Here is a 24,329-nt window from a genome sequence, read left to right on the forward strand (position 1 = left end):
GGAGACAATTAAGACAGGCTGATTAGAACACCTGCAGCCAATCAAGAAGCTGCTAGAATCAATAAAAGCAGGCTAATCAGGGCACCTGGGTTTTAAAGAGGAGCTCACGTCAGTTTGTGGTGTGCATGTGAGGACTTGGGAGCAAGAGGCACTAGGAGCTGAGAGTGAGAACGCAGACTGTTGGAGGACTGAGGTGTACAAGCATTATTAGACAGCAGGAGGAAGGTCCTATGGTGAGGATAAAGAAGGTGTTGGGAAGAGGCCATGGGGAAGTAGCCCAGGGAGTTATAGCTGTCGCACAGCTGTTCCAGGAGGAACTCTAGACAGCTGCATTTCACAGGGCCCTGAGCTGGAACCCAGAGTAGAGGGCGGGCCCGGGTTCCCCCCAGATCCTCCCAACTCCTGGTCAGACACAGGAGGAGTCGACCTGGACTGTGAATTCAGAAAAACGGCCAAGCTGAGGGCTGCCGTGAAGCTCCAAGACGAGCAAATCCGCCAATAAGCGCAAGACCCACCAAGGTAGAGCAGGAACTTTGTCACAGTACCAATAGCTTGTGCATAGCTGTCACTGTAGAAGGGAGCCTCTACTGCTACTATATCAGCAACAGCACAGCTACCCGGGGGACAGATCAGTACCGGTAAGAAGTGCTCCAGCATTTATCAAGGGCCAGGCATATGATGCTGAGAGAGTTCTGTTTGGAGGAAGTTCAAGTGGCCTACCAGGTCCAGGAATCACAGCAAGTACCTCTCATCACATATTTATCTGCCATCTGACAACAGAATAGGTGTTTCATGAAAGATCAGTGTTTGCTCCACATGCATCTCATTTCAAACACCTATTTGTTTACTTCTTCCTTCAGTTGGACAATTAGATGTAATGAAAACTTTTCAATCAGTACAGTTGTTTGATAAACTTTCCTAGCTTTCCCCCTATTTTATCACAAGTGGCATCTCACTTCTAACAGACGAGAGAAAGACTCACTGGACAGCTTCATGTGAGAGGAGGCCAGTATGATGCTGTCCAAAGTCAAATGTAAGCAATTTCATTCCTAACTGTGAAAGCCAATCAGCACTGAGTTTTTGAAAAGTGTGGAGTGGGTTCAAATTGATATAATTTCCCATTCTGATTGTCTATTCAATACTCTTTTGAGGAACTAAAATTTTGTCTTGCAGAAGAGGTAGTACTCTTCTCTCCCACTGTCTTCTCTGGTGCATAAAGTGTCAAGAACATGCTGGAGGCTAAGGTTTTACACAATTTTTAAAATGGCTAGTTTAATGTAGGGTTATTATTCCTAAATTCAGGAGTTAATATCTCATTGGTACTAGAGACAAGAGTGCCTGAGTAAGTCCCACAAAGATTTACACATGTGATTAACTTTATGCACTATGAGCAGATATATAACAACACTCAGTCAAATACACATTCACCATATGGGCAGGATTGCTGCCTAAGTTAGGAATTTCAGACAGTAAACTATCAATTATGTTTACATCTTACCAACATGGAACAGCTTGAGCAGCTTCTATCATGAACTAGACAGATACTCAGATATAGCTCCTCAGCTTCACTGGAGCTACACCAGTTTACACTAGCAGAGGACCTGTCTGCAAAACCCTGATTCTATACTGTTAAAAACTGGAAATCTGGCCACAAAAAAACATGTCATCTATTTATAATCTTCTAGCTACTTGCATACATGCCTATCCTTGCAGATGGCATGTCCTCTCTCAGGTTTTTCTAATCCTCATTCTGAGATACAGATATTAAGCAACAATGAGTTTAATTGGGAAGTCTTTCATTCTTATAAATGGTCAACATACTTACAGAAAATCCCATTTACAGGGACTAGCCCTTTATACCTTTTCACAGGCCTTATCTAGACTCAGATTTAAAGGTGTGATATTATCAGTCAATTCGTAGGAGCCTTTAAAAGTCTGTTTCTTGTTTCAAAGCTTTAAGAGAACTTTAATCACCAAATCCACTTGCTTATACAATTTGATACAAACGTTCATCTTAATTTGAACAGAATGCAAATTCAGGTAATAAGCAAAAAGTGACTGGACACCAAGGCATTTTGTCCAGCGCATTTCAGTTCTGTTTATTAAGAATGTGTGCTACGCAGCGCATAACCAGAAGGAAATGGAAATTCATAGCAGTCTGTCAGAAGACTATATTCTGCCCTCAGTTACGTGGATGCAACTTCCATTGAGTTCAACAGCGTTTTTGCATGTTGTATATGAAGGTTGAATTCTGTCCAAAGAAACCATGGACAAAAATCAACAAAGAAAATCAAATATAATTTTCTCTTATGTAGACATAATTTTAAAGCTACATAGGTGGATTAAAACTAAAGTGTTTTAAAAGAATATATGTAGCCTAGTGGACAGATTACTGGACTAGAAATCAAGAGAACTGGGTTCTATTCCTGGCTTTGCCACTAATCTGCTGGGTGACCTGGGTCAAGTAGCCTCATTGCTCTATACCATTGTATAGTTTCCCTGTCTGTAAAATGGGATAATGATACTGACCTCCTTTGTAAAGCACTTTGAGATTTACAGATGAAGTAAGTACCATTATTTAAATTCAACCCTATTATCTGTTTATTACATTTAAGTAATTAATAAACAAAATAAACAATGTAGGGCTTGATTGTATAGTTATCACAAGGTCTGGGGCAGCATAATTACGTTAACCCAGAAAGAGACTTGGAACTGAATTGTGATGCAAAGTCAAAATTTCCTCTTCTTCATTGCTCCTGGAGGAAGTAACTGGGCACAGATGTGCCAGCTGGTGTGTTAGGAGGAAGAGTTAGGGTTTCTCTTATTTGCAACCCTCTTTTGCACGGGGTGGGAGTGGTGAATAGTGGTCTTGCAGGAGCTGCTCCCCAGCCCTGCACAGTAATCTGCAAGGCAGATAGATAGTGTAGGGGACGGAGGGGTCGTTTTTTGTTTCCTGAGTCCCTGGCAGGGCATACAGGGCAAGCCAAAACTTTGGCCTAAAGAAGGGAAGAGACACATTTTGATATAAAAATCCTGTCATTGTTTAAAAATCATACACAGTGGAGATTCTTAGAAATATAAGGACAAAATAAAGTAAACCCCTCTCCCAATACTCATGTGTGCCTTGGAAAATTTACAAGATTCCTTCCAATGCCTAATCCACCATCTTTGCAGGTAATTTTAATGCACTTTCAATGCTTTGAGCTTTAAAGCATGCCTTGGACTACTCTTTTTTGTAAATATAATGTTGTCCATTGTTTCTGTATTACTTGAGAAATCTTGAAATTTCAGGTCTTTCATCAGGATAGACAAACCTCAAAGACTATAATATCCTGAGTATCCTTTACATCAAGATATGACTGTGAAACTTAGATTGTAAGATCTTTGTGGCAGGGACTGTCTTTTTTGTTCTGGGTTTGTACAGCGCCTAGAACAATGGGGTCCTAGACCATGACTGGGGCTCTTAGGCATTATTATAATACAAACTAACAAATAAATACTACATAATAATGAAATTAGATTGGTTGGCATTTTTTTTTTGTTTTTAAAGTAGTGCAATAATTATTTACCTTCCTCATGGATGTGCTCCCTTGACGGTCACTGGCAGAACTAGCGTACCTATGACAGAGATGAAGAAGATTTTAGAGTATAAAAGAAAACAAATAGAATCCGAATAAAAATGACATATATTCAGGCATGCTTAGTGATTTAACTGAATGACTCCCAGTGATGGTAAATGCAAATCATGTAGCTAAATTCCTGTGCAGCACTTTGAAAATATACCTAATATGTGCACTTTATACAACTGAAGTATTAAAAATGGATCCAGGTCCATCTTCAACATTCTGATTTACAAACAGACAAATTCAGTGTAAGAAAGTCTGATCCCTTTGCAAGTCTTTGTCCTAACAATCTTCAAAGTTAATTAGCTGAAGTCTAGCTAATGCAAATATTGACAAAAATAGATTTAAAAAATGATTTGAAGTGATTCTTTCCTCTGTGTCTTTAGGGAGTCTTGTATGTCCTAGGTTGCAAGTTCTTTGTAGTATGCATCACCTTGATATCTGTCTTGTATCAATGGGAATTTATATGGCTGGAAGAGGGCCATACCAACCATTGCAACCTTCAGGCCGAAAGAGGGCACCAGATGATATAGTTGGTAGGTTAGTGTGATGCTGGCAGACCAGGTTCCAGCTCATGACAAGGCTCCAGGCCTCACTGAACACTTGCAAATGCATTGCTTACCTGTGTGTTAGCGTTATCAAAATAGATATTAGATAAACACATTCTGATCAATGTAACAGTGTTTAGACTTGATAAAATACTTGTAGGATGCGGCATGTATTAATCTCATTTATAATCTCTATAGCCCATTGTATAAAATTATATTGAGAGTTTGCATTGTAAACCTCTGATATTGTGTAACTCACTGAACAGGAAAAGAAGTATTAATGTAAAGGGCTCATCCTTCGTACAAGATGGCCTATTGAAGGCAAATGAGGGATGGTGTAGCATCAAAGAAGAGAGTCCCTGTTGACTGCGTTCCTAATTACCTCCAAGGAGGACAGACCTATGCATGAACTCATCCCATCAGTTTTGCCCCTGGAGTGGAGGGGATAAAAATCCCTGACTAGGAGAAACTGAATCTCTTTTATGCTGTCTGTACTGGGAGGGGCAAAGATTTCTAGACATAAGCAAAGAGATCCCCATGCTGCTTGGCATGGGTTAGTCCTGAAATAAATTTTGAACTGACAGATTACTACAACTGTTACCTTTAGAATCACAGACTGAAACTCATTGTATATATATGCTTGCTTGCTTGAACCTATAAATAACTTTTTCTTTTTCCTAGTTAATAACTTTTTACTTAGTTTACCACAGGATTGGCTACAAGCGTTGTCTTTGCTGTGAGATCTAAAGAGATCAAATTGAGCTGGAGTAAGTGACTGATCTTTGGGACTGGGAGCAATCTGAACATTTTGTGGTCTTTGGTGTAAGTGACAATTTATCACATAGTCCATTTTACCTGGGTGGCAAGATAGCCTGGAGTATCAAAGGGGACTGTTTGTGACTCCATTATAAGGCTACTGTAGTACTTCAGGAGTTCACATTTGTTACTGGGTTGGTGAAATCTAATTATAGAACATGCAATCAGTTTGGGGTGTCTGTCCTGCTTTTTGACAGTCTTCCCTGAGGTTGGCACTCTCAGTTATGAACTATTCCAGACATCATGACAGGTAGATAGAACATTTTTATTCACATAAAGCAGCATTTTCTTGGCTTCTTCAGAAAAAATACAGTAATATCAGTTGAAATTGTGAGTTTTGCTTTAAATGTCACCTATGTTTTATGACGTGTTAGTTTGTAGATGTGTGTTTGAATTGTGCCCTGTACAAGTAATTTATTCAACACACTAATCTGTGTAAATTTGTCATTTTCTCCCGTATAATTATACAGTCATAACAAGGATAATTTGTGTTATTTCCTGTGCCTTTATTTTAGCAACATGTAAGGACACGTACATATACACTGATACTAGCGATTGTGGTGCCAAAACACTAATCTGACAGGATTGGTAGGTACCACTTTTGTCACTGAGAGGAGATCCTTAACCTTTTCTCTCATTCTTATCATCCTGTGTCATAAACCCTCATAATCTGTTAGAGAGTCGATACTTCTCTAATGTGCCATTCAGCAACTCTTCCCTCACGTTATAGCTGCTAAACCACTGCTTAGTAGGACATGTAATGACACAGATGGTGACTGTCATAAATGTAAAGGGAAGGGTAAACCCCTTTAAAATCCCTCCTGGCCAGAGGAAAAATCCTCTCACCTGTAAAGGGTTAAGAAGCTAAAGGTAACCTTGCTGGCACCTGACCAAAATGACCAATGAGGAGACAAGATACTTTCAAAAGCTGGGAGGAGGGAGAGAAACAAAGGGTCTGTGTCTGTCTATATGCTGCTTTTGCTGGGGATAGACCAGGAATGGAGTCTTAGAACTTTAGTAAGTAATCTAGCTAGGTATGTGTTAGATTATGATTTCTTTAAATGGCTGAGAAAAGAATTGTGCTGAATAGAATGACTATTTCTGTCTGTGTGTCTTTTTTGTAACTTAAGGTTTTGCCTAGAGGGATTCTCTATGTTTTGAATCTAATTACCCTGTAAGGTACCTACCATCCTGATTTTACAGGGGTGATTCCTTTACTTCTATTTCTATTAAAAGTCTTCTTGTAAGAAAACTGAATGCTTTTTCATTGTTCTCAGATCCAAGGGTTTGGGTCTGTGGTCACCTATGCAAATTGGTGAGGATTTTTACCAAACCTTTCCCAGGAAGTGGGGTGCAAGGATTGGGAGGATTTGGGGGGGAAAGACGTGTCCAAACTATGTTTCCCAGTAAACCCAGTTAGAGTTTGGTGGTGGCAGTGGTTATTCCAAGGACAAAGGATAAAATTAATTTGTACCTTGGGGAAGTTTTAACCTAAGCTGGTAAAAGTAAGCTTAGGAGGTTTTCATGCAGGTCCCCACATCTGTACCCTGGAGTTCAGAGTGGGGGAGGAACCTTGACAGTGACCTCTCTGACTTTTTCTCTCTAAATCTTTCAGTTTGACTTTTCCAGAGAATCATATTATCACACCAACAAGACACGTAAAAAGCACTGACATATACCTAAAATAAGTTCTCTGTTCTTTCCCTTTTCATAGTAAATAAACAAGAATCTGTGTATGCCTCTCAACTCCTTGATAGAGAAATTGTCAATAATGTAAAACAGAGAAATCAGAATAAGGAAGTCCAGAGAGGGAAGAAAAATCTAGAGATTCAGAAAGCCCTAAACGTACTCTACCACTGATGAGCTATTACCAGCAGGAGAGCGGGGTGGGGGGGGGGGTGGCGGGGGGTGGCGGGGGGACGGGACTTTTTGTAGTGATAATCAAGGTGGGCCATTTCCGGCAGTTGACAAGAACATCTGGGGGGGGCGGGGGTGGGAAAATAGATGTTCTTGTCAACTGCTGGAAATGGCCCACCTTGATTATCACTACAAAAGGTTCCCCCTCCGCCCTCCACACCCCCCACTCTCCTGCTGGTAATAGCTCACCTTACCTGATCACTCTCTTGTTACAGTGTGTATGGTAACACCCATTGTTTCATGTTTTCTGTGTATATAAATCTCCCCACTGTATTTTCCTCTGAATGCATCCGATGAAGTGAGCTGTAGCTCACGAAAGCTTATGCTCAAATAAATTTGTTAGTCTCTAAGGTGCCACAAGTACTCCTTTTCTTTTTAATTGGTATTCAGTATCAGTTAGGATCCTGACAAGGATCTGGCAACAACAAACAAAGCCAAATCATTCACAGAATTAGGATTTAAGCATGCTGTCAGTCACTCATGCTTTACTACTTGGGATGGCATTGAAAAAGAAACTGACTGCCATGAAAATATGCAATACCTGGTGGTCTGTGCCCTCAAATATCCACATATACATGGGCATTTTAAATAGCCATGTTTTCATGCCCTTCCTGGAAGCATCACTTCCAGAAAGAGATGCTTTCAGTTAGGTTATTGCAGTGCTAGCCAAAAAACGTTTTTACGCTGCTTCCCTAAGAATCCCTATCAGCAGCAATATTTTTATGAACGACATAAACAAATAGAAGCCTATGGTAGGTGGTGCAGATAGTTTTCTGATTTGATGAATTCAGCTGTTATGAGAAGACAAATTTACCAATCAGAACAAAATTATCCAGTTCTTGTAGATAGGGATCCATCAGTCCTGAATCACTAATGGAAACTGGCAGGCAGTAGTCAAAAGTGACATGGGGTAGTTTGACTTCTATATTTCGGGGAGGGCGGGGAAAGGAAGGCTCCAGTCAGGACAATGGAGCTGCATGCAGGGATGCAAATTCTGCACTTGCCCAAAGATTGCAGTTTAGGGTGGGCAACGCTCCCGCCAAACTACTCCCATGAGTGGGAAGGTTGAATACGAACAAAATTTTTGATAAAAAGAAATGGAAGTGTAAAGGAAAGACTCAGGAGATCAGAGCAGCCTGCAGATTTTGGGGGTTGAAAGAGGCACCTGGAAATGAGGAAATGCTCAACGTGTGGTATTTGATAAAGGAATGTGCAGGAGCCCAAACTGCACACAGCACATTTTGTCTTAAAATGCTTCTCTTCTCTCTACCCATGAGACTGCTATAAAATACTTCAGTCCTGCTGGGAAAAGTTTCCCCTGACTTCTGGATTGTTTTTTAAAGTCACTGCTTTGACCCATCTGGAAAATGTCAGTGTCAATATTTTATCTCCTCTTATGGACAACATACAATATGAATAATGAATCTGTTTCTTGAACTGAGGAGTCCTGTTCAAGTAAAGTTTTAGAGTGTCATACAACCAGAAAATAAAGCTGGACCTTCTTAGAGTGATTTTAGGAATATTATCTGAAGGCACCTTGTGAAGTTTTAGGGCAAGTCTATAAACAGATGTTTTTAGGTGCTAGCTGTCCAGGGTCTACAATATCCTCTCAGGTTCAGGAATACTTGGTCATCATATAGATGCCGACTCCGTGGGTGCTCCGGGACTAGAGCACCCATGGAAAAAAATAGTGGGTGCTCAGCACCCACCGGCAGCCCCACTGATCAGCTCCTCCCTCTCCCTCCCAGCACCTTCTGCCTGCTGTTATCAGCTGTTCAGTAGCATGCAGGAGGCACTGGGGGGAAAGGAGTAGGAATAGGGGTGGAGTGGGAGTGGGAAGAGGTGGGACGGGGGCAGGGTGGGAAGAGGCAGGTTGGAGGTGGGGCCTTGGGAGAAGGGGTGGAGTGGGGTTGGGTCCTGGGGCAGAATTGGGGAGGTTGAGCACCCCCCGGCAAATCACAAAGTCAGTGCCTCTGGCTGGTCAACCTTTTTTTTCTTTTGTTTTCATTTTTGAAGGGTCTTCTTTGGTACCTTATCAAATTCGCCCTCAGAGTCAATTTCTAGGGCTTTAATAATCTGCAGGATAATTATTTAAGGTCTTATGTGTATGAAATAATTTTCCTCCAATTAAAATGATTCCTCAGACATTCTTATCCAGGGATCACATTGGAAGAAGAGGTGGCCTGACTTCTCCTCCACTTCAGAGGAGGAAATTCTCTCCATAGAAGTTAGGGAATCAAGGAAGTTAGAGATGAAAGAGACCTACTATGTTAACTAGTTCAGATTCAAGTAATCTATATAATCTCATTTTGGTTGAGTTCTTCTTAGTCTTCCTTTTTCTGAGGACAGTTGTCAAAGAAGAGAAGGAGGAAGAGTTGAGGGGGAAGATATCCTTATTTTAGCCTGGAATCATTTTTCTAGCGTATTGAAAACAGCTGCTCTTCTAATTAGTACACTGAGTGCTTAACTTCCTTTCTTGTTCAAAGTGTCAAACTGTTTAATTACAATGCAAACAGGAAACACTTGGATCTAGAAAAGAACATCAGATTTCCAGTCAGTAATAAGTAGCACCTGCTTTTATGGATTTTAAAAATAAAATAAACAGAACATCATATGACATCTCCTTATGCACTACTACTACTGGTATGGCATTAAATAATGTAAAAATAAAATATAAAAAAATTGAAAATAAAAATGGTTTTAAAATGAATTTTCCACATTTTTCTGAAATAACATTTTGTAAAATTTCTATTTTGCAGAAAATTTCAGAAATATTTTGTTCGGTTCCAATTCTGAATAAAAACAAATATTGTATTGAAATTTCAAATTTCCCAGGAAATTCCGAGTTTCAACTAGCTCTAGCCAGCATACCAATGGTACAGAAGGGGTGGTGTCCAGCTAAGGATCTGTTGTGATAAAGTGGAAGGAACTGGAGATGGGATGAAGAGTGGAGATGCTGAGAAAGATGGAGGCTCACAGGGGTAAAAGGTAGACCTAATCTTGAAGCCTCAGAAGGGATATGAAGGACAAGACACATACCCCCTGGTCTTGAAGCTCCAGAAGGACTCCTCAATAGTAAATGTCTTCCTGCAGGAGGCACATCCTCTACTTATGACTAGCAAAAATGTCTCTCTTTTAAGTGGGTCCATTGATTGCAATGGTGGGAGTACTGGGGCATACTATGACAAAATTAGGCTAGACATTTCTTAAGAGGGGGAGCCGATGCAAGAAGTCTGCATCCCACTTCTCTCCTCTGGCAAGGAGTCAGTAGCTGAAGACCAGGCCTGATGCTGACTTGGCTGCAGCCAATGCTCTTTCGGGTTATGAGCCTGAGGCATTAGTGGAGGTAACCCAGATGTGCTTGCCACAGCTCTTTTCCTCCAAGTTAGTTCCTGCTCCTCTTGAGTCTGATGTTGCTGAGGAGACAGACTATAGGCTTTTAATTTGATGGATTTCTGTGCATGAAAAATTGGAGCAGTAAATGCTGTGGCTTTTCCCCACAGGTTGTACTGTTAAATTTGGTTTCCAAAATAGTGACTTTGTTAATTATTGTTATTATATTAAATGTTTATTAAAAATGTTTAATACAATTTGTCTACATAAAGCACAGACACAAATTTGCCTTACACAGGAAAAATACCATCCTGCAACACAGTCTTATGTGGAGATTAAGAATCTTTTCTTAGATTCTTGACTGGATTCAGCTTGAACTCCTTGAAAGATCTTTGATCATGTTCAGCCTCACAAGTTATATAAGAAACTGGAATAAAAACTTAGGGCCAAATTTTACTCTCACTGAATTCAGTAGGCTTCCACCAGTGTGAGAACAGAATTAGTCCCTTCACCTTTATCTCATTGAGTTGTTTCTACATGTTGCAATGCATTTAATTGCGTGACGCCTTTGAAGACAGTTTATGTGGATCTAATCTATACCTTCAGGAGTATATTGAGAATGGAGTCCTGGATCTATTCCATTCCTTTAATTCCTTTTTGACTTTGGAGTTTTGATGATCTCAGTGGAAGTGTTTAAGAAACTCTGTTATTTGAAAGTACAGTTCTTCCCTGAAAAAGTGACTAATCAATCTGCTCTCTGTGCATACTTAGAAATATATCTACCTATTTTATAATTATTTGTATTATGATTAAGATAATTTTGACTACGAATTAATTCTACAGACTGACCTAGATTCTCTTTTGGCTTGCATATCAACAGTATTTCTAACTAAATTCTGATGGCAAAATCTTTATTGTTGGTAATGTATGAACCAGAAACAACTCATTTTGGCGTTCAGATTATAGCTTGAACCTGCAAAACTGGCATTTAGAAAAAACATCTCTTCATGGAGCAGGTTTTTAATAAAGTTACTTTTCAGAGTAGAACTATACTTGAGGGATGTTTCTTTGAGATCTCATAAAGGACACCTCTTTCACAACAAGAAAAGGAGTACTTGTGGCACCTTAGAGACTAACCAATTTATTTGAGCATAAGCTTTTGTGAGCTACAGCTCACTTCATCGGATGCATACCGTGGAAACTGCAGCAGACTTTATATATACACAGAGAATATGAAACAATACCTCCTCCCACCCCACTGTCCTGCTGGTAATAGCTTATCTAAGGTGATCATCAGGTGGGCCTCTTTCACAACTGAAGTCAGTCTTACATCACACTGCATTGCTAACCTTTAGTCTTGTAATTTTGCTTTCACCTACAGTAACAATTATTTTACATCTGAAAACTTAATGTGATAAAATACTTTGAAAAACAGTCAATTCACACATGAACTAACCACTCCTTATTAGTTTATATTGTCCATGTTAAAAGCAGGGTATAGCCATGAGTATGCCTGGTGGGCCATTCGTTAACATTTTTTTTTAACAATGCACCCTGGGGTGCAGTGCTACCAAAGCAGTCTGGAGCATTGCTCTGGCACCTAAAATCCAGGATGGAGCTATGCTCCAGTCCTTTGGAAAGCTACTCTCTGACAGCTCTGCCAGATCCTTCCTACCCACAGAATCCTTTGGCAGCGTGAGCCCAAGGAGAGCTAGAACCTTGGCAGCAGCCCCTGGCTGCTTCCTCCCTCGTAGGCAGCGTGTGTGCATGCGTTGTCCCTGTAAGTATGTGTGTATGAGCTGTCCATGTATTTGTGTGTGCATTCTCCCTGCATGTGACACAGAGCTGTCCCTGTGTGTGTGCATGTTTTCCCTGTATGCGTGTCAGCTGTGTGCATGTGTGTATGTGTTTTCACTGTACGTGTGTGCATGCCACCTGCCCTGTGTATGTGTGTGTCGTGTGTGTGTGTGCGCGTGTGTGTCCCTGTCCATCTCTACGATGTGGTGGGAGGGACACTAGCTAGGCAATGTAAGTTCTTTATGGACTTTCATTTAATTTAGTAATTGGTTAAAATTTGATCTGATGACACCGCTTGCTTGACTTTTCTAAGTACATTTACTGCAGATTTATATAGATGCTACTTTATGTTATGTTAAATGGCTGTGCATGGACAATATTTAATGCATGTGGAGATTTAATTGTTTTAAGTCACTTACAACATAAATGATTTGCTGTGACATCAGACCTTTGGTCACTACCCATCCACCATAAATTGGGGCCCACCTAATTTTCCATTTCTAGCTACGTCACTGATTAAAAGTAATTTCTTTTCACATTCAGTGGCAAAGAGACTCATTCACTTTAACGACCAGGGTGAACAGTTTCAAAAATATATGTAGCATGAATTCTACATAAGTCCTGAAAATTTACCATCACGTACAATTATGTAGGTGAAGTTTCAAATTGTTTTTTTTCTTTTCTTTTGGCAACTGTTCCTTAGTCACAACACTGCTTATAGTGAAAACAGTACTATCTTCTCTCCTAAAGTCAGATTATTATGAGTGTAGAGAGCCCTGTAAGAAAAAAACCCTACACTTTGGAAACGAAACCAAAAGCATATGTAATGTATTGGCGAGAAAAATAGAAATGGCAGAAGCTTAGCTACATAGGACATAGGACATAAATTTCTTACAAAGAAAGCACATATAAGGCAAATTGCAGAGACAACTCTCACAGTATGTAAAATTCACATACTCTGAAGCAAAACATCCATAGATAAGCTGAAGAAAATAGAAAAGCAGAGGAATAAAGGTAAAAGGAAAATTATTTCTGATATTTAAACTTGATAAATTAACAACATTTTGACTCATACATGTACTAACAGCAGCTTGGGATAGACAGAAGCAGAGGATAATCCTTATTAGAAAGTCATATAGTAACATTACATCCAGTTACAAAGTACTATTTTTAAAGTAAATGGTTTAGAACAGAATTTTGTAACTTTAAAGAAAATGTCCTAAATCCATTTAGTCACAAAATTTAATCTTTCATTTTTATAGCAAATACTCATGGAAAGATACTGAATTAACTAGTTAGGGGACTGAAATCTTCCATGTATTCACAGAACCTAATACAACTTGGGCAGGAGCAATAAAAGCTTCCCTTACCATAGCTCACTAATGTGCCTAATCCCTTCTCCATACAGATTGCTGTTCAGTCTCTATTACTGGGCCTCTCTGCTGAGACTTACAAGGGTACCATTTCTGATGATGACCAGTGCTGGTGCTAGCCCACTGGGGGCCCTAAGCAGGAATATTTTTGCTACCCTAATACTAAAACAGGCAAGTTCTTATAATAAAAAGCTAATGGGGGCCAATGAGCTGCTTGGGGCCCCTAAGCAATTGCTTAGTCTGCTATTGCCTACCGTCGGCTTTGGTGATGACCCCTGTCCACTACAAACTGGACTAAGACCACAAACACTTTTCACATAATCCTCCAAAACTCAGGCAATGGTGAGATCTTTCAGTACACGTTGCTGGGTGAGCTTTAAATGTTTTGAATGTTTAGTACAGGAAAGCCCCCTAAAACATGGATCTGAGGCTAGTCATAAAGGAAACGCCACTAATTCATTAAATTTATTCTAGTGTATTGCCACCAGTTTTATAGACAACACCAGTGTCATCAATGATGGCAATAGAGTTCTAGGAACCGTGTTCGTTGGCATTTTAAAAAAAGTGTTGTGGGAGCAAAGGAAAGAAGAGGGATGGAAGAAGGAAGTGGTTAGGTGAGGAGGACGAGTGATAAGTGGCCATACAAATAACTATGTCAAAAACAAGAGAAAAAGCAGAGAGTAGGCCTCAAAAGATATAGCTATATTACTGGATAAGCACCCAAAATTTTACAGGATCTATTAGAGCGATACATCCAAACCATGTGATTTTCACCCACAGCTAATAAATATACCCAAACATATTGAATCCAGGAGCTAGATTGCCAACTTTAGATATAAATATTTTCATACAGACCAAGTTACATGCAGCTCTCCTATAAAGGAAGGATGTAACTTCGTCCACAGCTTCTATAAACACACAGGACACAATGCTACAATCACATTTGGCTTCAGTTTCAGTTTTGCCTAAGTAATGAGTGTAGGATTGGATCTGCAGTTTTTAATGCTGATGATTTAAAAACTATTCTATCAATTGTGTCCTCTTTAATCCGTGGTAGTGACCAAGTCAGTTCTGTTGCTTTGTGAGCCAAAACTTAGCACATCCCTGAGGCAGGTTAATGAAGTAAACAGTCACAAATAGTTATGTAAATTGCTAACAGGATTAGTTCAAATGACTCCGGCCATCTGAGCTTTCACCTAGTAAAATTTAGGATATAACTGAATTAGTAGTAGTAGGGATTTTTCAGACTTCTGCAATATTATGTTTATTATGATTAAATAACAACATTTGATGGGCTCCAGTTGTGTTCCATTCCTTCTGAGATGAAGGAATAATTAGTGACACAAAGCCATAAATGGACTAATAAAAAAGAAAAAGTTGTGAGGATCCTCCTGAGCTTCTGTGATTAAGAGAAAATGACAGCCTAATTTGGGTCAAGTCAGCATGATTTTAGCTTTCTTCTACTATATCTTATTCTCCACATAATATTGCAGAAGTCTGAAAAACATCCCTACTACTAATTCAGTTCTACCATTTATCTAGTATTGGTATGTAGATTGGATGATGGTAACAATTTATCTTGTTGAATATACATTTTTTTATACCTCTGGTTAGCTACTGCCTACTCCACTGGTAATGGATAGAAGGTTAAATGATTATTAATTATTGTCAGTAGTAAAAAAAAAATTGTGGTGCATTACAAACAGATAAGATATGTTCTCCATTAACTCTGGGATCAAACTGGAGGCTAATCCTTTCTCTTATTTTTATTAAAATTATTTGACCAATGAGCAAGATCCAAAAGTATTTGCTGATGACTCCACCTTGTAGTTTTCTCTTATTTATGAAAGTCACAAGGAGAAAAAAAAAGGGGATTTTACATTTGTCAAAAGCTGCTACTGGAGGTGAAGGTGACTAAATGTTATGTGATCAGCTTTTTAAAGATACTGGTTTTGTTGCATAGTTTCTGAATGGCGACACTATAGTACAGGGGGCATCTGTTGGAAGAGAGAGAATGGAAAATTGGCACACGAAACTGAAATATTTCAGAGTAACAGCCGTGTTAGTCTGTATTTGCAAAAAGAAAAGGAGTACTTGTGGCACTTTAGAGACTAACCAATTTATTTATAGTTTCTAAGGGCAATGTTGGTGAAAAAGCAATCTTGGGTCAGTGGACCCATCACCTTTCTAGCTTTTATTTATACAATTCTATGTTCTTGAAGCTCGATGTATCATATCTGGGTGTGGTTGCAATAATTTCAGATAAAAGCTGACAAGATTTTTGAATAGAAGAATTCAGTAATTTTTAAAAATGGAGTCAGTGAGCACTTTTAAACATTTTCCAGATCTGATAGCATATGGGGGGTTTCAAGTTCTCATGGACAAGTAGGCAATCATTTCAGACCAGTCTCTGATAATAGAATTGGCTATAAAAATATTGGTTTCACAGGAAGAGTCATAGCACAATGGTAAGATATGGATGATTCAGAGGAAGACTTAGATATTATTGATAAAATATGGTTGACTGTAGTGAGGGCTGCACCCAAAAGAATATGCATTCTTGGCCACTACTGCTACCTGGGCATTTAAAGAACTAAAACATGGAGGGCAAACTTCCTCAAACAATGGAGGTAAAATAAGACTACAAGCTTTATCACGGTCTAATCCAGGTTGAGTCTCAACCCAGTGACCACCATCTAGGACAGACAAAACAGAGATGTTGAAAAGGGTAACAGACACACACTGAAGGCAGAAGAACCACTTCCTTATATCATAATAGCCTCATATTGTCATGACTTGGAAGGGTTACAGAACAGATTCCTGTAAAACCCACCATAAGATAACCCCTAGGGCAGGTGACTAATTGCCTAAAACTACTCTGGGTTCTATCAAAAAACAAAGGTCAGAGCCAATAAAAAGCTAATGTCAAGAGATGGTTTCTTGAGAAGAGACCTAATAATTGCTGCTTTAAGAGATGCTGGCATCTTGTTCTCCCAAAGAGAGGCAATGACAATCTCCTCCAATGGTGGATTCAGTACATTCCACCTACAGGCCTTCACTAAGTGAAGACGTTCATGGGTCCTTGCTGAACAGGTCTGCATGCGTTCCTGTTGTTTGTATGCAGGTGGCTGTTATGCAAAGGTGAAAGTAAGCCAGCACGGTACAGCGTACTCGCAAGAGCGGGTACACAGCCAATCGTACCAGCATGGGGCAGCTTCTAGGCCCTTTAAATCGCTGCCAAAGCCCTGCTGCCGGAGCCCTGGGGTAGCAGTGGTAGCCGGGAGCCCCGGGGCTCCAGCTGTGAATCAAAGGGCCCGGGGCTCCACTATGGTAGTGGCAGCTGGAGCCCTGGGCCCTTTAAATTGCCACCGGAGCCCCGCTGCCAGAGCCCCGGAGTAGTGGCAGCAGCTGGGAGCCCTGGGGCTCGGGCGGCAATTTAAAGGGCCTGGGCCACTGCCGGGAACCCCAAGCCCTTCAAATTGCCGTCTGAGTCCCGGGGCTCCTGCCTGCCGCAGCTACCACTACCATGGGGCTCCTGCGATGATTTAAAGAGCCCGGGGCTCCCAGCCGCTGCTACTGCAGCCGGAGCCCTGGGCCCTTTAAATCTTGATTTAAAGGCCCTGCCCCTTCCGGTTGAGGCCCCGCTCCCTTGCTCAGGACTCCAGCATACCAGTAAGTCCTTTAAGTTACTTTCATCCCTGCTGTTATGTGTCTTCCTTCTCTACAAGACATCAGCTATATCAATGGCTAATACAAGTTGGAAATAAAAACTTGCCTTTTGATCTGAAAATATATATCAGATGGCCAGCAAGTTAAATGCTGGTGACCAACAGAAGGTAGGCTTTAAATTTCAAATCGGGGAACAAAATGGTGCAATGTGACTTCTGATCTGGCAATGGGAAGTTGTTAGGGTTTATCAATATTAACTGTGAACATCAATGTTTTTTCCCTTTAACTTGGTATGAAAATTAAAATCAAGTGACAGGAAACAAACTGTAACAAAGGAAAATCAGAGCACCTATTTATATATGATGTGGAAAAATTCAACTGCATTAAAACTGGCAGAACAATATACATCTCTGGGCCAGATCCTCTGGTTCGGTAAGGCTGCTTGTGCTGTTCCAAGAGCAAAAGGCAACACTCATGCTGGCTTAACTGGCAGTTCAGGATTCCCCATCAGTGGGAATCCTTAAGTGGCACACAGTCACCATAAGATGGGTATGGCTGAGTTGTCCCTGAGCCCTGGTGATCCGCTGATGCCAGAACACCCCGTCCCTTGAGGCTATCGGAAACCAATGTAAAATTGTGCATCTCTGAGTGTACTCTTTTATACAAGGGACCAGACTTGTGACCAGATGGCCCCAGGTTAAGGGTGTGTGTGCAAAAGCATTCTCCAGCTTTTGTGCCTCATCTCCAAAGCTATACCAAGTGCAGTTTGGTCCCAGCTGAAGATTAAGACCCTTAAATTTAAGTTAAGAGATGTACAGATAGGTTAATATGCACTTTCAGTTTTTCATTTCCTGTGTAAACTTTGCTCTAGTCAGATATAAAACTGACAAGGGATCTAAGAAGAAAAATTAACCTTTTAACATTAGGTTTATTTGTGCCAGAAGTCACAAGCAGGGCCGGATTTAGGGGCAGGTGACCAAGGCAACCGCTTGGGGAGCAGGGCTTGGAGTGCTGTTTTTGTTGTTAGCGACAAAAGGGAAAATAGAATGTTTGAAGGAAAATATTTCCAGTATTCCATATGTGGATTAATTTTTCACTATCCTTCTAGAATGTTCTAGACCTATATTAAGTCTTGTGGAACCTTCCAGACTTGGAGAACTACATTTTCCTCGAACCTTCTAACATGTTGTCATCCATGCCCTCGCAGGTATATAAGGGGCAGGGCGTCGGAACTCAGTCAGTGAGATATAAGAATGAAGTGAAGTTAAGTGAGAGGCCAGCTGTGATATTGTGAACCTTGTTTTATTGTGTAATTGTGAAAGTGTAAATTTATCGTCTTATATGACAGGGATAGATCATGCATGCCAATAGTGCATCAAAGTCATGAAATGGGCTACAAATGCAATAAAAATAAGGTATTCAAAAGTTTAACAAATGGAGGGGGGAGGCGCCGAAGATGCTCCTCACCTGGGGCACCATTTGGTCTAGGGCCCTGGTCACAAGCACAATCTTAAATAATTTAAAACTGCTAAAAATATCTGAAAGGACATAGAAGATACAACTTTGTCATTTAAAACCTTCATTGCAGCCTATATTTCAGGTTTTCAACTTTTGACATTGAACGTAAGTAGTAACATATTGCCCACAGCACTTGATACCAAATGTTTTCTTTCTGCCTTAATGGATCTATGATTGACTGCACCAGTCATTCTAAAGTGGTGAAGTGGAACCCATTAAAGTACAGACAAAAGGGACCAAATTCATCACTGGTGTGACTCCCTTGACTTCAAATTTCATTATACAAATAAATGTTTGTAATGAGAGATACTGTACTGTATGAAATTTTACTTCTTGCTCGGAGGAACATAAAATAGCAAAGGTGCCTCATTTTTAAAATGCAAATATAAGAAAATACATGTAAAAAAAGGCTACAAAATATTTCTCCCTGTTTTTCTCCTGAACATTAACTACAATGATTTAAATAACTTATTTTTTTAAGCATGCAATATTTACTGAGGATATGATTAATACCATTTTTAGATGAACACCAGTGAGTAGTTACTGATATTCACTGAATACAAACACTAAGAACAGTTGCTATGGAACTTCTTGCTGGCAATGATTTTCCAACACAACTGAGCATTCCTTTCCCCAATAAACAAGATTCCTTGTGTGTGGAATGACAGTTCATGAGAGCTTTTTGGAGACTGTGGCATCTAATTCTATGGCTGAAATTGGAAAATGGGGATTCCACTGCACTTTTGTTATTTGCAGCTACATTGATCTGTAACATCCCCATGCAATTTCATGGACAATACAATTTTGTTTCCTTTTGGTTTGAATACTTGGGCAACAAATAAAGGAGCATCTTCTGCTTTTCTATCTGGGTGTTTAGCAGCATGAAGAAACAGAGGAGAATGATGATGGAGGATGAGGAGAATCATAGTCTCAACGATCCAGACATAAAAAAACAAGACCATATGTAACTTTCCACTATACTCTGCAAAGAGCAGCAAAATGAGGCAGGAAAGCCTCTCAATAGGTGGAATGGGGAGCTAGGTGAAATGGTAGAGCTAGGAGTAAGAGGGAATGGAGACAAGAAGGAATTCCTAGTGAGAAATGTTCTATAGTTTTTATTTCTCTAAGTAGAAATAACTGTTCCTCTGTGCCTTCTATAACCCTAACAGGGGAGACAAGCAAAATAGCTCTGAGGGGCTCTTTGCCTATACTCTTTGTAGTGATGATGGCATGGCTCTGTGGTCACATTGCTCACAGAGCACTAGGATACACAGAAACTGAGGATTCCATTCCCTATCCTCTCAATGGACATGCAAATTTCTCCCCTTTGAAAAAAGAACTAGGTAGGACCTCTGAGTTACATTCAGTGTTTTCTACTGGGTTTTTACCCTCCTACAGTTTTTTCCCAGGGAGATTATTTTGTGGCCTCATGTCTGCATCAGCCTCTTTCTGTCAACAATCACAGCTAGAAAAAAAGAGCAACCCAGGATCAACCACAAGGAACTGCAGCCTTCTCCCTTGGGCCTCTGGCTTCCACAAATTGGCTATTATATAGATATCCACACATAGGGTTCCAAAGCTACAAGAAATAGCAACAAAAGGGTCAGAGCACTTTCCCAGGCCCTTCTTGTCAAGGGAAATCAGCAACTTAGGCTCACTTGACAGCCTACTTACTTGAAATTGTTTTCTTTAATGGATATATAGTGCACTATATTGTAATGAGTCTCATATTTTGCACATAACAGGAGTGTTTTTCAACATATTTGCATGTGGGTTTTTTAATATGTACCTACTCTGTTATATATTATAAACAATTTGTTATAAAGGTCAAAGATCTGCCTGGGCAGATGTCTATGACTGCGCAGAGCCCAAGTGAAGTCAATGATGCTTTCCCAAGGAGCCTGGGTCTCATCAGGCAGTTGTCTTTGAAAGATCTGACCCATAGTTTATATAGCAGATGAGCAGATAGTTTTGAATATATTTGGGGATGGGCTTGTCATTTGTAATAATTATAGGAGGAGCCGGTAGTGCTGCTGGAAGGTAAGGGTGCCTGACACTTTCCATTATAAAATGACTCAAGTTGGGTGTCAGTATAGTTCCATGTGATAGAGGTTTTATTTTTGTTTTAAAATAATCACATTAAAAAAAAAACTTTGTTCAAAGAATGTTAAGTTGCAAGGTCAAGCACCAAAAAGTTAGGAAATGCCACTATAAAGGTTACCTGTGTAACCTTAAGTTGGCCACTTTGTGTGTATGCATTATGATACAGTCTTTAATTCCATGATCATAGTTTTTTTTTTATCACAAGTCCTGTCTCATTCAGTGCACAGAATGGACAGTGCTCTGGAATGAAGCAGGGTATGTAGTGAATGAGATTCTTTTCTGTCCCATTTGTTGCAGAAGTTGGAAGGCAATGAGGCAGGGGACTGCACTAGAGAAAGGACAGCCTCCTAATTAAGGAGGCTGAATGCCACCTTAGAGAACTGGAGTCTATACCTGCCACAGAGTTCCTATTTGATGCTAGACTTAACCACTTATGCCAAACATTTACACCACAGTTGGTGACAAATTATGCGTTCTTCCTTTTATGAGTGTATAATGTGAGACAGCTGAGGCCAGGCTTGTAGAAGTGCTAAGTGCTCATAACTGCCATTGAAGTTGTCTTGGAGCTGTGCTTTGAGCAGAGAAAGTGCTAAAAAGAACTCTGAAAAGTGTCTCAAGTTAGGAACCCCAAATTAGTGGGTACTTTTGACATTAATATTTCTGTGCTTCAGTACTCAAACTGTAAAATGGGGATAGGAATACCACCAAATCTAACACGGGTGTTGTGAAAATAAATTCTTTAGTGCTTATTAGTGAAGCATTTGTATACTATTTTGAAAGCACCATTGAAACACCCATGAGAAAATTAATTATTTTTTATTCAGCGGAAGGTTTGGATGGTTAAAAAAGGCTTAGTGCCACGCAATGAATGAGAAGGATAAAAAGAAACACTGAATAATTATCCATAGGCTGAGTGAGGCAGTGTTTCTATGGAAAAAAATAGGATGTGATCATATAATTAAAGACTATCATAATGCATATGCAGAAGGGGACCTCAATTAATGTCACATGGACAACCTTAATTCTGGCATTTTCTAATGTTCAAGTGTCTGACTTTGCAAACAATGTTATTTTAATGTAGTTTACTGGATGTAATCTATTATATATTTTGTGCATAATCAGTCTAATTGTAAATGAATCAGAGATATTGCCACTATTATTTGTGTTTCTCTGTATTCTATTTGACCAAATACAAACACTAAAGAGCAAATTGAACAATAATTGCTTAGCCCTAGTATATTTATTAAATAGATACTAAGAAAGATAAACATTAGTTTACATATTTGTGCAGATGGGGTTAGCATTTTAAAAATGTTGATGGAACAAAAATATTCACAGAAAGGACTATTTCATTGTTGATTTCCAAAAATACTACTACTAAACATTTATGTGACACTTTTCATCTTCAAAGTGCTTTTGAAATGTTAATCCTTATAAATAAGGAATGAGAAAAAGAAAGGAAAGGGGAAGACATTTGCTCTCTCAACTTTGTATTACAGCTTTAATTTATTTTCATTTATATCTGATACTATTTTAGTTTAAAAAAAAGTTCAAGAAACCCTTTAAGTCTAAAACCTATGTTCATACTTGAAGCAATCAGCAGGGGAAACCATTAAATATATTCACTGAGATCAATGTTTTTCTCACTAAAATCTGGAAATTACTTCAGTCTCTCAGAAAAACAAAACAAACTATACCCCTACAAAAGTGAAAAGCACAACTAATTTCTTAAAATATAATGAATATGAACGCAACAGTTTTGTACATTCAAATGCAAGATGACAAAAAAGAAATTACCTTTCAGAATCTCCACTGATTGTCTCCCCTGCTCTCTGTAGAGAAGAATAAAAAGTAGTATTTAGTATCTGGCTTGAAAAAAATACTTCCTTCTGTGATCAAAACCACACTATCTGTAGGAAAATGAGGTCACAGATATAAACCATAACAGCAGCTCAGTAACTCTAAGAGAAAGGAAACTGAAAACTTAGTTAAATTTCAACTAAAAGTGATTTCACCACAGAGATATAATGTTAAAAAATTCTGCATTTATCAAATAAACCTCAGCTGATGAGGTTATTGTAATGAAGGCTCTTTAAAATACATAATGTGCTTTAGGATTAAGAAATTGTATTTTCTTCAGAATAGGGCATATACTATAATATTTGCATTTCCAATTAACTGAGTGGGGATTTTAAGGAAAAGGAGGAAACTGTCAATTTAACTTACTTTGCTGCACAGAAATCACCCATATGAGGATTTAGATAACTATTTATATTCCAGAAGTAAGTGATCCGTGGATTAAAAAGAACACCTTTTGCGAAATGTTTTGTTTAGTAGAACTTAAACCAAGTTTCCCTGAGGGGGAAGAAGTTTTCTCACCAGTTAAGAAACCAATAAAATAATTTATTCTCATGAAATCAACCAAACAGCTTGAAACCACAAACATATACATTCTAAATTTTTCATACCATTTATGTATTTGGAAACACAGATATTATGTGAAAGTTTTAAAAAATGAACCCTGAAAACTTTTACCATTTAGTCAGCAACAGTGACAAACAGTATACTGTAAGAGCCTAGGCACGTACTAGTTTTCTTCCTCTGAATTTCCTATGTAGGAAGATGTGTATGCATCTTAATACCATTACATTAAAGTTTTACCATGACGATACCAAGCATACATGGGCTCAGAGAGGAAAGAAATTTTTAATCTGTCCTGTGTGCATATTTCAAGTGTAGGGACAGGAAGTCTTCAAGTGCAAGGCATATTTCTTTGACCTTTGCCTTCCTGAACGTAAATACATAGCAATATGAATATTTAAAAAACAAACAAACCAACCAAACTAACCTACCAAGACAAGACATTCCACAGCATATGCAGTGGGAAGAAGAAGAGAGAACAAACAACAAGTGACAGATGTGTAGTCATGTTGCTAAATGCCTTACTGGAAGGCACTCACATGCTATGGTCATGAGCACCGCATAACAATCTACACAGAATAAAACAAAGTCTATTGGTTTTCTTTAACTATCTAGGTTATGAACAAAAATGTCAAAGAGAATTTTTGAATAATAACCTTGCTCCTATATATATCCTACATATATAGGATTTATATGTAGAAGCAAAGTTGAGGAATTTGTGCAAGCTATAAAACCTACACCACATTGAAGGAGAATCTAGTTTTGTGTTGAAACTACACAAAGTTTCACAGGATTTTGATACAAAATTCTAAAGGAACAAATCCTGCTCTTTTCACCTAGCTATGCTGGACCAGATGCTGACTTCTGTTACACCAGTATAAATCTGGAGTAATTCCACTGAATTAATAGAGTTACTCCAGATTTACACGGGTGTATCTTAGATGTGAAGATATTCCTTTAGGTCTGCTCTGCTTTTTAAACTCTACATAAGGGGACTTCCCTGGAAGCACAGAGCAGACACAGTGGCTGTCCTTGTCCCTGGATACAGGGGAACTGCCTGAGTGCCTCTGCACTCCAGCCATTCCCAGCTGATGGAATGGCCTTCTGGAGCTAGAGGCAGCCAAGCATAAATTAAAAGAGCCTTCAGACTGCTGTAACTTACCCACAGAATCCAGGGGATACAAGGGTGACATACAGCCAACTTTGCCCTA

The 24,329-nt window shown here is 39.3% G+C and overlaps 1 protein-coding gene across 1 annotated transcript in view; it reads right to left on the bottom strand.

The window, feature by feature from the left end:
- Nucleotides 1-24,329, bottom strand: part of LOC140917643 (connector enhancer of kinase suppressor of ras 2-like) — a 463,215-nt gene that overhangs the window by 66,843 nt on the left and 372,043 nt on the right. The window contains exons 15-16 of the mRNA XM_073360900.1: nucleotides 22,495-22,529; nucleotides 3,570-3,618 (exon numbers count right to left, since the gene is read on the bottom strand). Coding sequence (XP_073217001.1) covers nucleotides 3,570-3,618; nucleotides 22,495-22,529 — 84 coding nt within the window. The remainder of the gene's footprint in view (nucleotides 1-3,569; nucleotides 3,619-22,494; nucleotides 22,530-24,329) is intronic.

Source organism: Lepidochelys kempii, chromosome 9, assembly GCF_965140265.1.
Source record: "Lepidochelys kempii isolate rLepKem1 chromosome 9, rLepKem1.hap2, whole genome shotgun sequence".
In the NCBI taxonomy this organism is placed as follows: domain Eukaryota; kingdom Metazoa; phylum Chordata; order Testudines; family Cheloniidae; genus Lepidochelys; species Lepidochelys kempii.